Source organism: Protomyctophum parallelum (assembly GCF_964188405.1).
Source record: "Protomyctophum parallelum genome assembly, chromosome: 1".
In the NCBI taxonomy this organism is placed as follows: domain Eukaryota; kingdom Metazoa; phylum Chordata; class Actinopteri; order Myctophiformes; family Myctophidae; genus Protomyctophum; species Protomyctophum parallelum.
This window is the reverse complement of record NC_139697.1, coordinates 70,431,809-70,443,893: the sequence shown is the minus strand read 5'-3', so window position 1 is coordinate 70,443,893 and position 12,085 is coordinate 70,431,809. Positions and strand designations below refer to the sequence as shown.

General features: G+C 42.2%; 1 protein-coding gene across 1 annotated transcript in view; it reads right to left on the bottom strand.

Moving 5' to 3' along the window:
- dpysl3 (dihydropyrimidinase like 3) overlaps positions 1–12,085 on the bottom strand; it is a 73,583-nt gene that overhangs the window by 6,481 nt on the left and 55,017 nt on the right. The window contains exons 12-13 of the mRNA XM_083776991.1: positions 8,130–8,309; positions 1,664–1,820 (exon numbers count right to left, since the gene is read on the bottom strand). Coding sequence (XP_083633117.1) covers positions 1,664–1,820; positions 8,130–8,309 — 337 coding nt within the window. The remainder of the gene's footprint in view (positions 1–1,663; positions 1,821–8,129; positions 8,310–12,085) is intronic.

The following is a 12,085-nucleotide window of genomic DNA, read 5'->3' as shown; positions in this document are numbered from 1 at the left end:
TCTCCTACATAGACTTCTAGGACAAGTCCTGGACCGGAAGTAGGCAGAAATGCATTGGACCCAGGCAACAGCCCATCTTTAATGATCTTAAATCCCATTATTTTAGATTGTTTTGTAGTAATCGTACAACATAAACATTGCAGAGACTTCAATGCTCTTATTCGCGTCGCCCTCGTTGAAAACAATGCATTTCAAACTCCAGCTTGTCCCTCTCCAGGCTGCATGAACAGCGCTTGAGCGCTCGGTTTCTGCCCCCTCAATATCGTAACTCTTCTATTAGATGGCTCTGACCGTGACCAATGTGAGAAAATAACTAAGTCTGTATCTGCTGCACATTCTGCATTACTCCTGCTGTCAAGTAACTGGGGGAAAACCACATTTTTACTGTAATCTGATGTAATCTAACGTTAGGTTTACATATGGCCGCAATCAGACCGTCAATCAGTGTATTATATAATGAACAGATGTCTTGTGTCTGATACGCACTGTTATGATCAACCTCATTAGGCAGGCTTTTGTTAAATAAACCATGACTGAACTACACAGATGTCTGATATCTTAGTCTGTGAAGACTTTTTTATAAGTTCCTACTGGTTCTTGGAAATCAGAGAGCGTTTAGTAATCTGCATTTGAAAGCTCTATATTTCATAGTTTTACAGAGGGTTTCATCTTTAGTATGAATGTAAAGATCAAAACCCTCATACAGGGAGCTTATATAACTCCAGAACAAGGTCAAACGTGCACACATGCTAGTGACCTGACCCGTTATGGCGATTTGTTGAGGCGCTGACTCATCTACAGTCTATGAGACTTCCAACAGAAGACGATGAGTCAGAATGTGGGCCTGTAATCACTCAAAGTTGCACTGTGTAACTTGCACGTCTTGTCCCCTGTGCAAGGGCTGACATTTTTAACCGCTGAGCTAATAAGAGCACAGTCAGGGGAGAAATTGACTTTTGATCTCCAGGCGAAATCACTTGTCAACCAGTAGTGTTCCTAATATAATATAAGGCACCAGACCACAGTATCTACAGTTCTCAATAGACGAGCAGGGGAAACCAAACACAACCAACGCAGTTGCGCTACTTATATTGTATTAACATACGTCTACCACAGTGTTCATTTTGTCTACACTAAAACTATGATGACTACCTTTTTTCACTGTTGAAAACTAAACAAAAATAAGCTATGATGACAAAAACTAAATATATTGACAATTTAAACAAACAAATATAAACTAGACTAATTGGAACTAGTGGAGAAGAGATCCAGTAGAACTAAGACGACACGTTGTGAGCTTGTAGATCGGCTATTTTTTGTATAGCCGGGCTACAAATAAGGGACGCCATCGAAGCCTGCCAAAATAAATTAGGATTTAGTCAACTAAAACTAGACTAAAACTAAAACATTTCAGATGACTAAAATATGACTGAAACTAAAATAGAATTTTATTAAAATTACTATGACTATAAAACTAGATCAAAATTAAGTGGTCTACACTCCAAAATAACCTTACATTCACTAAAAGTGAAGCTTTAAGTATGGCTCTGTATGGGTCACTGTACATATCTATTTCAACATCCATATCCGTGTATGCTTATGGACAGGCGGATATGGAGTGATGATTAGGAGTGCATGGTCTCATCGTATGGTGCATGCTTACTTGCTAGGCTAAATCCAGTCTGGTGGTGCAGGTTCCTGACGGGCTGCTTGGTGGGGGAGGTGCGGGCCGAGGCTATCGGGGTGCCGCCGCGCGACATGGAGAACTCAGACACGGGCCCGTCGTACATGCCCCTGGGCACTGCCCTCAGCACCGCCAGCTACGCAAGGAAGAGAGAGACAGAGAGAGAGAGAGAGAGAGAGAGACAGAGACAGAGACAGAGAGAGAGAGAGAGAGAGAGAGAGAGAGAGACAGAGACAGAGACAGAGACAGAGACAGAGAGAGAGACAGAGACAGAGACAGAGACAGAGACAGAGACAGAGACAGAGACAGAGACAGAGACAGAGACAGAGACAGAGGAATTGATTAATTGATCAATAGAGGAATTGATTAATTCAACTTGGTTGATTGTTTTACAAGAGAGAGAAAAAGGCACCCATGCAGGGTCCAAACTTACAAAAAATACACCAGGAAGAATATATGAACTCCTCTTAAGCCCTATTTCAGAAATAGTGAAAACATCCTGAGATGCATGCTGAGATGCATGAGTTTATAGCTTCTTGTTTTTGTAAGTGCTTTACAATGTGTACTGGTTTGACTGGGCAACTTTAACTTGCAGTTGAATAACAAATAGTAATCTCAGCAAGGCAGATGGCTTCTTGGTTAGAGTGGGTGACAATATTATCACACGAAAAGATCAAATTACCTACCTAGGTTGCATCCTGGAGGCCAATCTTTCCGGTGATAAAATGGCCACCAACGTAATCAAAAAAGTCAATCAAAGAACAAGATTCCTTTACAGGATCTCCTCACTGGTCAGCAAAAACACCTTGAAGACCTTAACAGGAGCCCTCGTACAAGGTTTCTTTGACTATGCATCCACCTCTTGGTACCACAGCACCTCAAAGGCCCTTAAAACAAGGCTCCAGACCTCCCAAAACAAACTGGTCAGGCTCCTACTTGGCCTACCCCCCGAACCCACCTCACCCCTGCCCACTTTGACAGGCTGGGATGGCTTAGGGTCGACGACAGAGTACAGCATCTTGCAATGGGTCTGGTCCACAAGATTCGATACACCACCAAGATACCCATGTACCTGTCTAAATACTTCCTTAATGTAAACGAAGTCCACACCCACAACACCAGAGGGAGTGCAACAAACCATGTACAACCCAGATTCGGCACAAACAAGGGACTAAATTATTTTCGCTCCTATGCCACCAAAATGTGGAACGCCCTACCAACAGTCATTAAGACATGTGAATCCCTTGACTCCTTCAAAACCACTCTCAAAGGGCACCTACGGATGGCTGCAATTCGAAACTGGCCTCTGTAAAATCTGAATCCCCCCACCCCCCCATTTTCCCTCACTGTATATTGTATCTTTTCCCTTTCTTGCTTCTCATATGATGAATTCCTGTTCTGTACTTTAGCTACATAGAAATGTCTATTTGTATGTCTCTAAATGTTTGTATGTCTTTAAATGTTTTGATGAATTGAACAATGTGGACCCTGTTGTAAACAAGTGTAATGCTTAATTGGGTCGTCCACTCACAGTTGACAGTCTTTGTATTGAGTTTGTGCTTAAAATGTACTGTAAATTCTACAAACTGTTAATAAATATTTCAATCAATCAATAACATTTGACTCAGGTACTGCAGGGCTACTGTATGCAACAGAACAAAGCAAGGAATATTCATCTGGTATAAAAAGAGAAGAGGGATTTGACGGGACGTCAAACCGACATGTTCTATAGTGTGCAGAGTCCCCACAGATAAGCCGTGCTTAATACAACCAAGCTGTCTCCATGCCCACACCTGTTTATTATTACATGCATGTGGGTGTTTGTGTAACCGTTTGTGCCTGAATGAAATATGCATATTTCACATCCTGTTGCGGAGAGTCAGTAACAGATTTATGCTGTACAGATGCATGTGCACGTGCGCATGCACACACGCACATACTCTCCATCTTGAGATACACTGGTGAGTGGTGACACACTCACACGCATGCACGTACACACGCAGAGATTTTGTGTATATTTACAGTATGATGATATTTGCTGTTCCTTTTTACTTTGTTATGACTAATTTGAGTAGTATTATGGCTAATAGTATTGTATTTTTTATTTCTGTCCACAGTGTTAAGAGGCTCTACAAGAAATAAACTTCCTGCAATGTTACCCTAAACAAGACAAACACACTACACACGCACACACGCACACGCACACGCACACGCACGCACACACACGAAAATCACAAAGACTCATACAGTGGACGCACACACAGAGCATTCAAACGTGGTGTTCTCAGTGGACAGACCCCTAAACTGTTTCCCTGTCAGTGGGGTGAGTTAGTGAAAGGTTTGGAAGCCGACTTCCAAGTGAAAAGGAACATCTGCTAATGAAGAAAACGCTGCACTGTCTGCTACCAGGATAAACACATCACTGTTGCCATGGCAGACGCTGACAAACAGCACCGTTTTCTCATCATTCAAACAGCTACAGCATGAGTGGAGGAATTGTCATACGGGTTTGATTTTACAGGCCCGGGGGTTAGAAAGAATCTGTATTCAGTTTAAGGAATTGAAGGAGAGAGAACAAAGTCATTTTATGGTCAATTCACTTTAAATTCTAATCGTTAACTGGTGATAGCTGTTTATTTAGCCGATGACACCCATTATGAAAGACCTGACAAAAGACAATGTTTCTCAGTCACTGGAACTTGCTGAAAGTCTAATGGATCCTTGTAACTCAGTCACTGGAACTTGCAGAAAGTCTAATGGATCCTTGTAACTCAGTCACTGGAACTTGCAGAAAGTCTAATGCATTCTTGTAACTGTCCCAACTAAGTTGGGACAAACAAAATGTATTATATTTCGTTTTAGTTCACACAGTGTCTTGGTGGCGTCATGCAGTTCTCTTTGGAGGAGTTTGGAGAATTTGTGTGAAAATAAATCCCAGAAAAGACATCTGTATGATGCGTGGCCATTTGTTGAACCTGTAGCTACAACAGCAGCTATTTTGACAGGTAAACACAGCTGAAGGTAATACTGTTAACTGTGGGTGTGTTTCATTTAGGTTTTTCTATGTGCCAGCATCGAGTTCACTGAAATGAGACACCCACGGTTGATGTTAAAGAGTCTGCTGAAAAAAAAAGGGGTCCCGGGTTGAGCAGCCAAATAATCAATCCCATCCCTAGAGGTATTATAGCTCCTATTTACATCAATAACTTTCCCTGCAAACGGCAGGTTTTAGAGGAAAGTATCCGGACCACGACTAAACCACCGACAGGCAAAACACTAGGGCCCTGCTTCCACCGCAGAACAAGTTCTAGAACAATGGTTTTCATTGAAACAAGGCCCCGCAGTACCTCCACCAGTGAAAACCCACATCAAAAACCTTGTTTCATCCACAAAACAAAGTAAAAAAAAGCTGCAAGGAGTTGATTAAGTACCATTCCTCTCCCCAAATGTTCAAAGTTAGTCTGACTGTACGTAGTACTTTACAGTCTGGACACGTCAAATTGCCATGCTCGAGTTATATACCTACCGACAGCCACTTTAAGTTATGCACGTTGCAACTCTTCTACGCTCACCAGACCACCCTCGTAGAGGGGACGTTTTGACAAAGTACAGCCCACATCCTCGGGTTGACCCATTAAAGTCTGGTATGAACCTTATCTCCCCCGCATCGACCCCTGTCCCCCTCTCTTCTCTCGGCTTCATCAATCCTTCTTTCTTCAATTTCTTTCTTCTCATTTTTCACTCCCCTCCCACCTTCCATCCCTCTCACTACCGTTGAGCACAGCTAAAATGTCCATGCATTTTGTCTTTAAACAAGCTAATGTGACCTTATTGTCACTCACAAGTTTGACAAGAGCTATCATGGACTTTCTCTATTGTTATTTCATAGCATGGCATACATACGCCATTTGATGCACAGTTTCACCGACAGCAACGTGCAGGACCACGATTGAAGATAGTTATAGCCATCCAACAAATGCCCCTGAATTCCCATGAGTAAAGCTTTTACTTTTTTACGTGTTCTTTATTCAATTAGGTCACCGTGACCACCCTGATCTCACCACAGAGGCAACACAAGAGAAGAAAACAGAAACATTATTCTGCATTATTAACAACATCTGATGTCCATTTTCCCCCTCCTCCCATCTCCTGTTTCCTCTCCCGCATCTATTTGTCCTATTTGTACCAATCTCTCTCCCTTGTCCTCCTACAAGACAAATGAGCTCACACTGCTTATAAAAGGCACCATTACCACATTCTCCGGCTATTCTGATCCGCCTTAACACACTCCCAGTGCTATTTTTACCCTGACACATAATTCGGTGGACAGGACTGCAATTAATCCCCGCTTAGCGGTGAACAAACAAGAAGGCAGATGGACAAACAAGAGCTAGAATGAGACAGTGGGACGGATGGACAGAAAGTCAAAGAACAGACGGATAGTTAGAAAGACAGCTTTGTTCTGAGTTTAACTGTTTGGGTATGGCTTGCTGTTCAGGCCAGCAGTTTTCTGTCCCTACTAAAAACGCCAGGCATTTCTTTGGTCCACACCACAGTAACCAAAATAAACAGGTTTACTGTAACAAACAGCTATATGCTGCTTGAGATGACATGTTTGCTACTTTAGGCCACGACTGGGAAAGCCTAGTGAGTGGGGTTTTAAGAGACCAAATGAAGAATTTGGTATAAAATGGCTATCCACACTGGAGAAAGCATACCTCCCCTATGCAGTGTACACTGTCAGAACTGTTTCTACCATTTGCAGACATAACGTTTGTGAAAATCCTACTTATTATACAGGGATTAAATCGATGCACATGTCCAACATGCTGTACATGCAAGACTTGCAAGTAGCCAGGCAGACTCCATGTGCACTTCAAGTAAACAGAGTGTTGTCCTGTAAGACCTGTAGTCTTGCAGGTGCAGTGGAGAAAAAAAAACACCATGTAACAATGACTGCATAAAACCGCCTCCCACTCAGCAATTCAAAGATCACTGTGCTTTCACAAAAGATGTTTCCATCCTTTGGATCATCATCGGAGCGAACATCAAGCAACGACGAGCATTAAAAAGGAGACAGATTCTGGTCAGCACCACTACCTTAAAACATGTAGTGTTGTTACTAGTAGATTCTGGTCAGCACCACTACCTTAAAACATGTAGTGTTGTTACTAGTAGATTCTGGTCAGCACCACTACCGTAAAACATGTAGTGTTGTTACTAGTAGATTCTGGTCAGCACCACTACCTTAAAACATGTAGTGTTGTTACTAGTAGATTCTGGTCAGCACCACTACCTTAAAACATGTAGTGTTGTTACTAGTAGATTCTGGTCAGCACCACTACCTTAAAACATGTAGTGTTGTTACTAGTAGATTCTGGTCAGCACCACTACCTTAAAACATGTAGTGTTGTTACTAGTAGGAATAAACACAGGAGCACCTGGGAGGAAGCGGACTAAGAAAGGGGAGGAGCCAAACAGAGTTCATGTTTCTACTTTCTACACAAAAAAGGAGGTTGCCCCTAGAGGCAAAAACAATTTGTTTTTCTTTTCTTTTTTTTTACCGAACGCGATCTCAGATTGACCACAACAACAAATGTCCATCATAATTCATGATGGGTTAAAAAAAAAATCTGACCAGAAAGACACACCTGCGGCGGCGGTGGCTCAGGGGTAGAGTGGCTGGACGGTAGCCGCAAGGTTGCCAGTTCGAACCCGGGCTGCCCCAGAGTTAGCGTCGAAGTGTCCTTGAGCAAGACACTGAACACCTAATTGCTTCTGATGTGCTGGTTGGTGCCTTGCATGGTTTCCGCCGCCATCGGTGTATGAATGTGTGTGTGCTGTGAATGGGTGAATGTAATGCACAATCTATGTAAAGCGCCTTGGATAAAGGCGCTATATATAAATGCACCATTTACCATTTATATAAATGCACCATTTACCTAGCCTGGATCCAGCCCAAAGACCCCGCCCACTCTGAGTGGACTGCATCTCTTGCTTCAAGAAAGCTACAGTCAAATATCCCTGAAGAGTTTCTAATACATGATAAATATTTAATCAAGATCATCTTAGCAGCAAGTAAAAAAGCAATCACACGACGCTGGTGCCAGCAGGACCCACCAACGAAAGATCAATGGATGGACATTATTGAGGAACTGTATGCTATGGAAAAACTAACATTCATACTTCAAGAGGATAAATTCTATAAAAAGTGGGAAAAGTGGAATCTCTTCTCTCAGCCTAGCGATATTGCAATAGGATTTCATTGAATGTTTTTTGTAATATGAAAAATGCAGCCTTTTTTTCTTTTACTTTTTGTCTTTTTCTTTTCTTTTCCTTTCCGTATAGTCTTGTCAGTTGTTTTTTTCTTGTCTTTTCTTCCTTCAATAAAAATTAAGTGAAAAAAAAAAGAAAGCTACAGTCTGACAATCAGGCCACCATTTACCTGCTTCCTGGCCTTGACGCGCTTGTAGGCATAGTCCGGGTACGGGGTGCAGGGAATGAAGCGTCCCACGCCGGAGGTGGCGTGCATGTTGCCGTCCTCCAGGACCATCTTGCCCTGGCAGATCACCACCAGAGGGGAACCGCGGAGCTCCATGCCTTCAAACACGTTGTACTCGGCAGCCTATAGAGCAACACAAAGACACACAGGTGTTATCAATCACGGTTATCAATCACGGAACGCAAATACACGGTACAACCCATGCAGAATGCACATAATGGCCGTCACGATCATGACCTTTTTTTTATCTGACGTTTTTGTAATCCATTTTTCTTAACTCATTTTGACCTGGGAACGATTCTGCAAAATGTCTTCTAAATCCTGACTGTTTTCTTGAAAAAGCTATGATTTTCTATGTCCGTCGTTCTCAAACCCTTTCATGTCACTTTTCACGATTCTTAAAAAATAGCAGAGCTACAAGCTCGTAGTGCGCCACTCGGTGGCGCGCTATGAGCTTGTAGATCTGCTATTTTTCAATAGCTAAAGCATAACATAATGCTAACACCAAAAGGGGTTCCCGCCCCAAAATGGGTTAAACCCAGTGTCAATTGTCTAATCTCCTGGGCACTATACACTCCCTCCGTCAACCTGCGGAGAGCAACGGACATACCTCATGCTTCCTACAATGCATGAGGAGTCCCAGCCGCTTCTTTTCACCTGACAGGGGGGAGTTTCCCTGGTTGGATGTATAGCGCGTGGAAGGAACACGTTATTCCAACCAGTTCCCCCCTCCATCAGGCGCCCCGGCTGGCCAGGGGGACGCACGGGGACACGGGGAGAACGTACAAACTCCACAAAAGAAAAGCCCTTTTGCCAACCCGACCTACAGTAGGGTATGGACACTGTTCCAACCCGACCTAGGGTATGGACACTGTTGACGCGGAGAAGAGAACACGCCCCCCAGTGCCCACATCATCGAACACAGGGCCTTCTAGCTGTGAGGCGACCGCGCTACCAACTCCGCCACCATGGAACCGGTGGAACGTATACATGAAAAATTGTACTGGGCAGATCTGAGAAATGATTTCAAAAAATACAAAACAATGACTGACATATTTACAAAAATGTGTCAAAGAATTGTGAAAATGGCCAGAAATAAATATTCTGAAAATGTTTCAAAATGCATGAACATTTTCCACATGGAAACAATTACGACAATATTGCACAATATAATTGTGATTAAGATGATTATGTAATAATTGTGACAGCCCTAAATGTATAATATGCAGACTCAGAGTTACATCCACCCACAAGACACAGATACTGTAGAAAGCCGTGTTGTTTTTGGCAGCAAATTTAGATTTTAGTTTTAGTCATAGACTTGAATAGTTTTCATTTAGTTTTAGTCACATTTTAGTCGAACAAAATGTATTTTCGTGGGCCTTGATGCCTTCATAATGACTGTTTTTTTTTCACTTGCTGAAAATAGCCGATCTACAAGCTCACAATGCGTCGCTTTGCAGCATGCAACTAATTGTAAAATGACTTAGAGTGGATCTCTTGTCCACTAGTCCCTTCCTAACATTTTAGTCTAGTTTTTATTTGTTTGACGAAATTGTCAATATATTTAGTCTTAGTTTTAGTCATCATAGCTTAGTTTTCATTTAGTTTTCATTTAGTTTTCGTCAGTGGAAAAAGGTAGTCAACGAACATTTTTCGTCTTAGTTTTAGTTGACGAACTCAACACTGGTAGAAAGAGAGATAGAGAGAGAGAGAGAGAGAGAGAGAGAGAGTTGGAGAAATGTGCAAGAGGATCACAGGTCATTATTACATGATACCGTAGGTCTTCTGTGTAATGAGCTTTAATTTCCAGCCATGTGTGTAGTAATTAAACCGTTCAGCTGTGCATACATGGCAGCACTTGAGTTTCACAACACAGCAAAGACATGCTAAGCATCTGTGGGACCTGTCATAATCCTCCCACCCCTCCAGATTTGGAGGGGGAGGGAGGGAGAGTGAGACACACAGAAAAGGCTTGTCAGGTTTGGGAATCGAACTCGCGACTCATTGGCAGGCTGCGTTAGAGCCTATAATGTGGTATATATGCGCCTTAACCACGAGGGCAGTGGTTCCCAAAGTGGTCCTTGAGGGAGTTCCAGGGGGTCCTCACTCCCAATCTTCCACCGTAGTCTGAAAACCCACCTCTTCAGACTCCATCATGGCCCGTAGCACTTACCCTACCCCCTTAGATAGCACTTCCGTAGACTTAGATAGCATTTTATACAGACTTATACAGACTCGCATTGTATGTAATAACATACATAACACTTTATAGTATATATGTATAGTATAGTATGTATACTTTCATTATATAGATATTCCACTGTTACGCTCTTAGCTTACGCATGTTTCATGATAACTACTTTTTATGTATGTGATGCTTTTTGTTTTTGCTTATTGTAAATCGCTCTGGATTAAGAGTGTCTGCTAAATGCCTAAATTGTAAATTGTCCCCGGCTAAATGATAGTTTAGAACCAAATGGACCGTTATGGCTCTGTAACTCTGAGAGTGTACAAATGGAACAAAATGAACCCCAACGGGTCCATTTGGTTCCATTTGTACACTCCTAGAGTTACATTAACATTGATTGATTTTACAATATAAATTGGGGGTCCCAGATATGGAAGTGCCATTAAACTGGGGGTCTTATGGGGGGTCCTTGGCAGATCTTTTCAAATGGGGGTCTAATTATAGTGTGAATTTGGGGGTCCTTGACATGAAAAGGTTTGGGAACCACTGCACTAGCAGCGATACAGTAGCCTGGAAACAGGACAAATCTGCCACGTGAAAAACATATCCCTGCATGGGGACATTAGTGATAGTAGTCTGGTCATGCCAGGCTACTATTCAGCCAGCTCTTCTTCCTGGTTCGATTCTATCTGTTTAATTGAGTGCGTGTGTGCGACGCGTGCGTGCGTGTGTGCGTGTGTGGGTGCGTGTGTGCGCACGAGCGTTAGTGCTAGAGCACAAAAAGCTCACAACTAAAGAAAGTAAACTAAAAGCTTGCCGGCAGCAATGACTTCATGACCAACCAAACCAGTTTTGGTGTTTTTCTGTGCATCCATATGTGATCATCATGTGTTTGTGCTTGCATAAAAAAAAATCAAAGTGCACTAACATGTGTAGTGTGTGGAATGCGTGACCACAGCTCAACACTACAAAGCTGACCATTGTGTTTTACATTAGGATCTGACACGCTGCATTAATATAATGGGCCTGTGACGTGAAACATTGTAAACACAGACTACTCACAGAGATACTCGGAAACAAACAGTTTTACTTGAGTATTAGGTCTTTTTGGACTTTCACTCCACTACATTTCAAAGAGAATGTTTTATTACACGGTAAGACAAGTAACGCACGTCCTCCATTGGTGCCGAGCCAAAACTGTAGAAACGGTGAACAATAAAAAAGAAAGCAGGGGCTCGCAACTCACTTTAAGATGCTCCAAACTTTATTTAGAGACAGGCAGGCAGAAAATACGACGTTTCGACCTCACGGTCTTTGTCAAGAATAATATACTTGACAAAGACCGTGAGGTCGTATTTTCTGCCTCGCTAAATAAAGTTTGAGCATCTTAAAGTGAGTTGCGAGCCCCTGCTTTCTTTTTAATGTTTTATTAAACTACACATCTAGGAAGGGGGAAAGTATATTATGAATTAGCCACTTAAGCCCCACTTCAAATAGTGAAAATAGAATATGTGCTACTTTGACAAGTCTTTATTTATTTTTGGGGGAAAAATGCAATTTTGGGGGTAATGTCATTGCAATGATATTAAAAAGAACACTTTGTAATTTGTACTTTTGAATAGCCTACTTAAGTATTGTAAAAAAGCATGTACATTTGAATACATGAAAAGTTCTGAAACTCGAAATTGCACGGAGCAACTTTCACTTG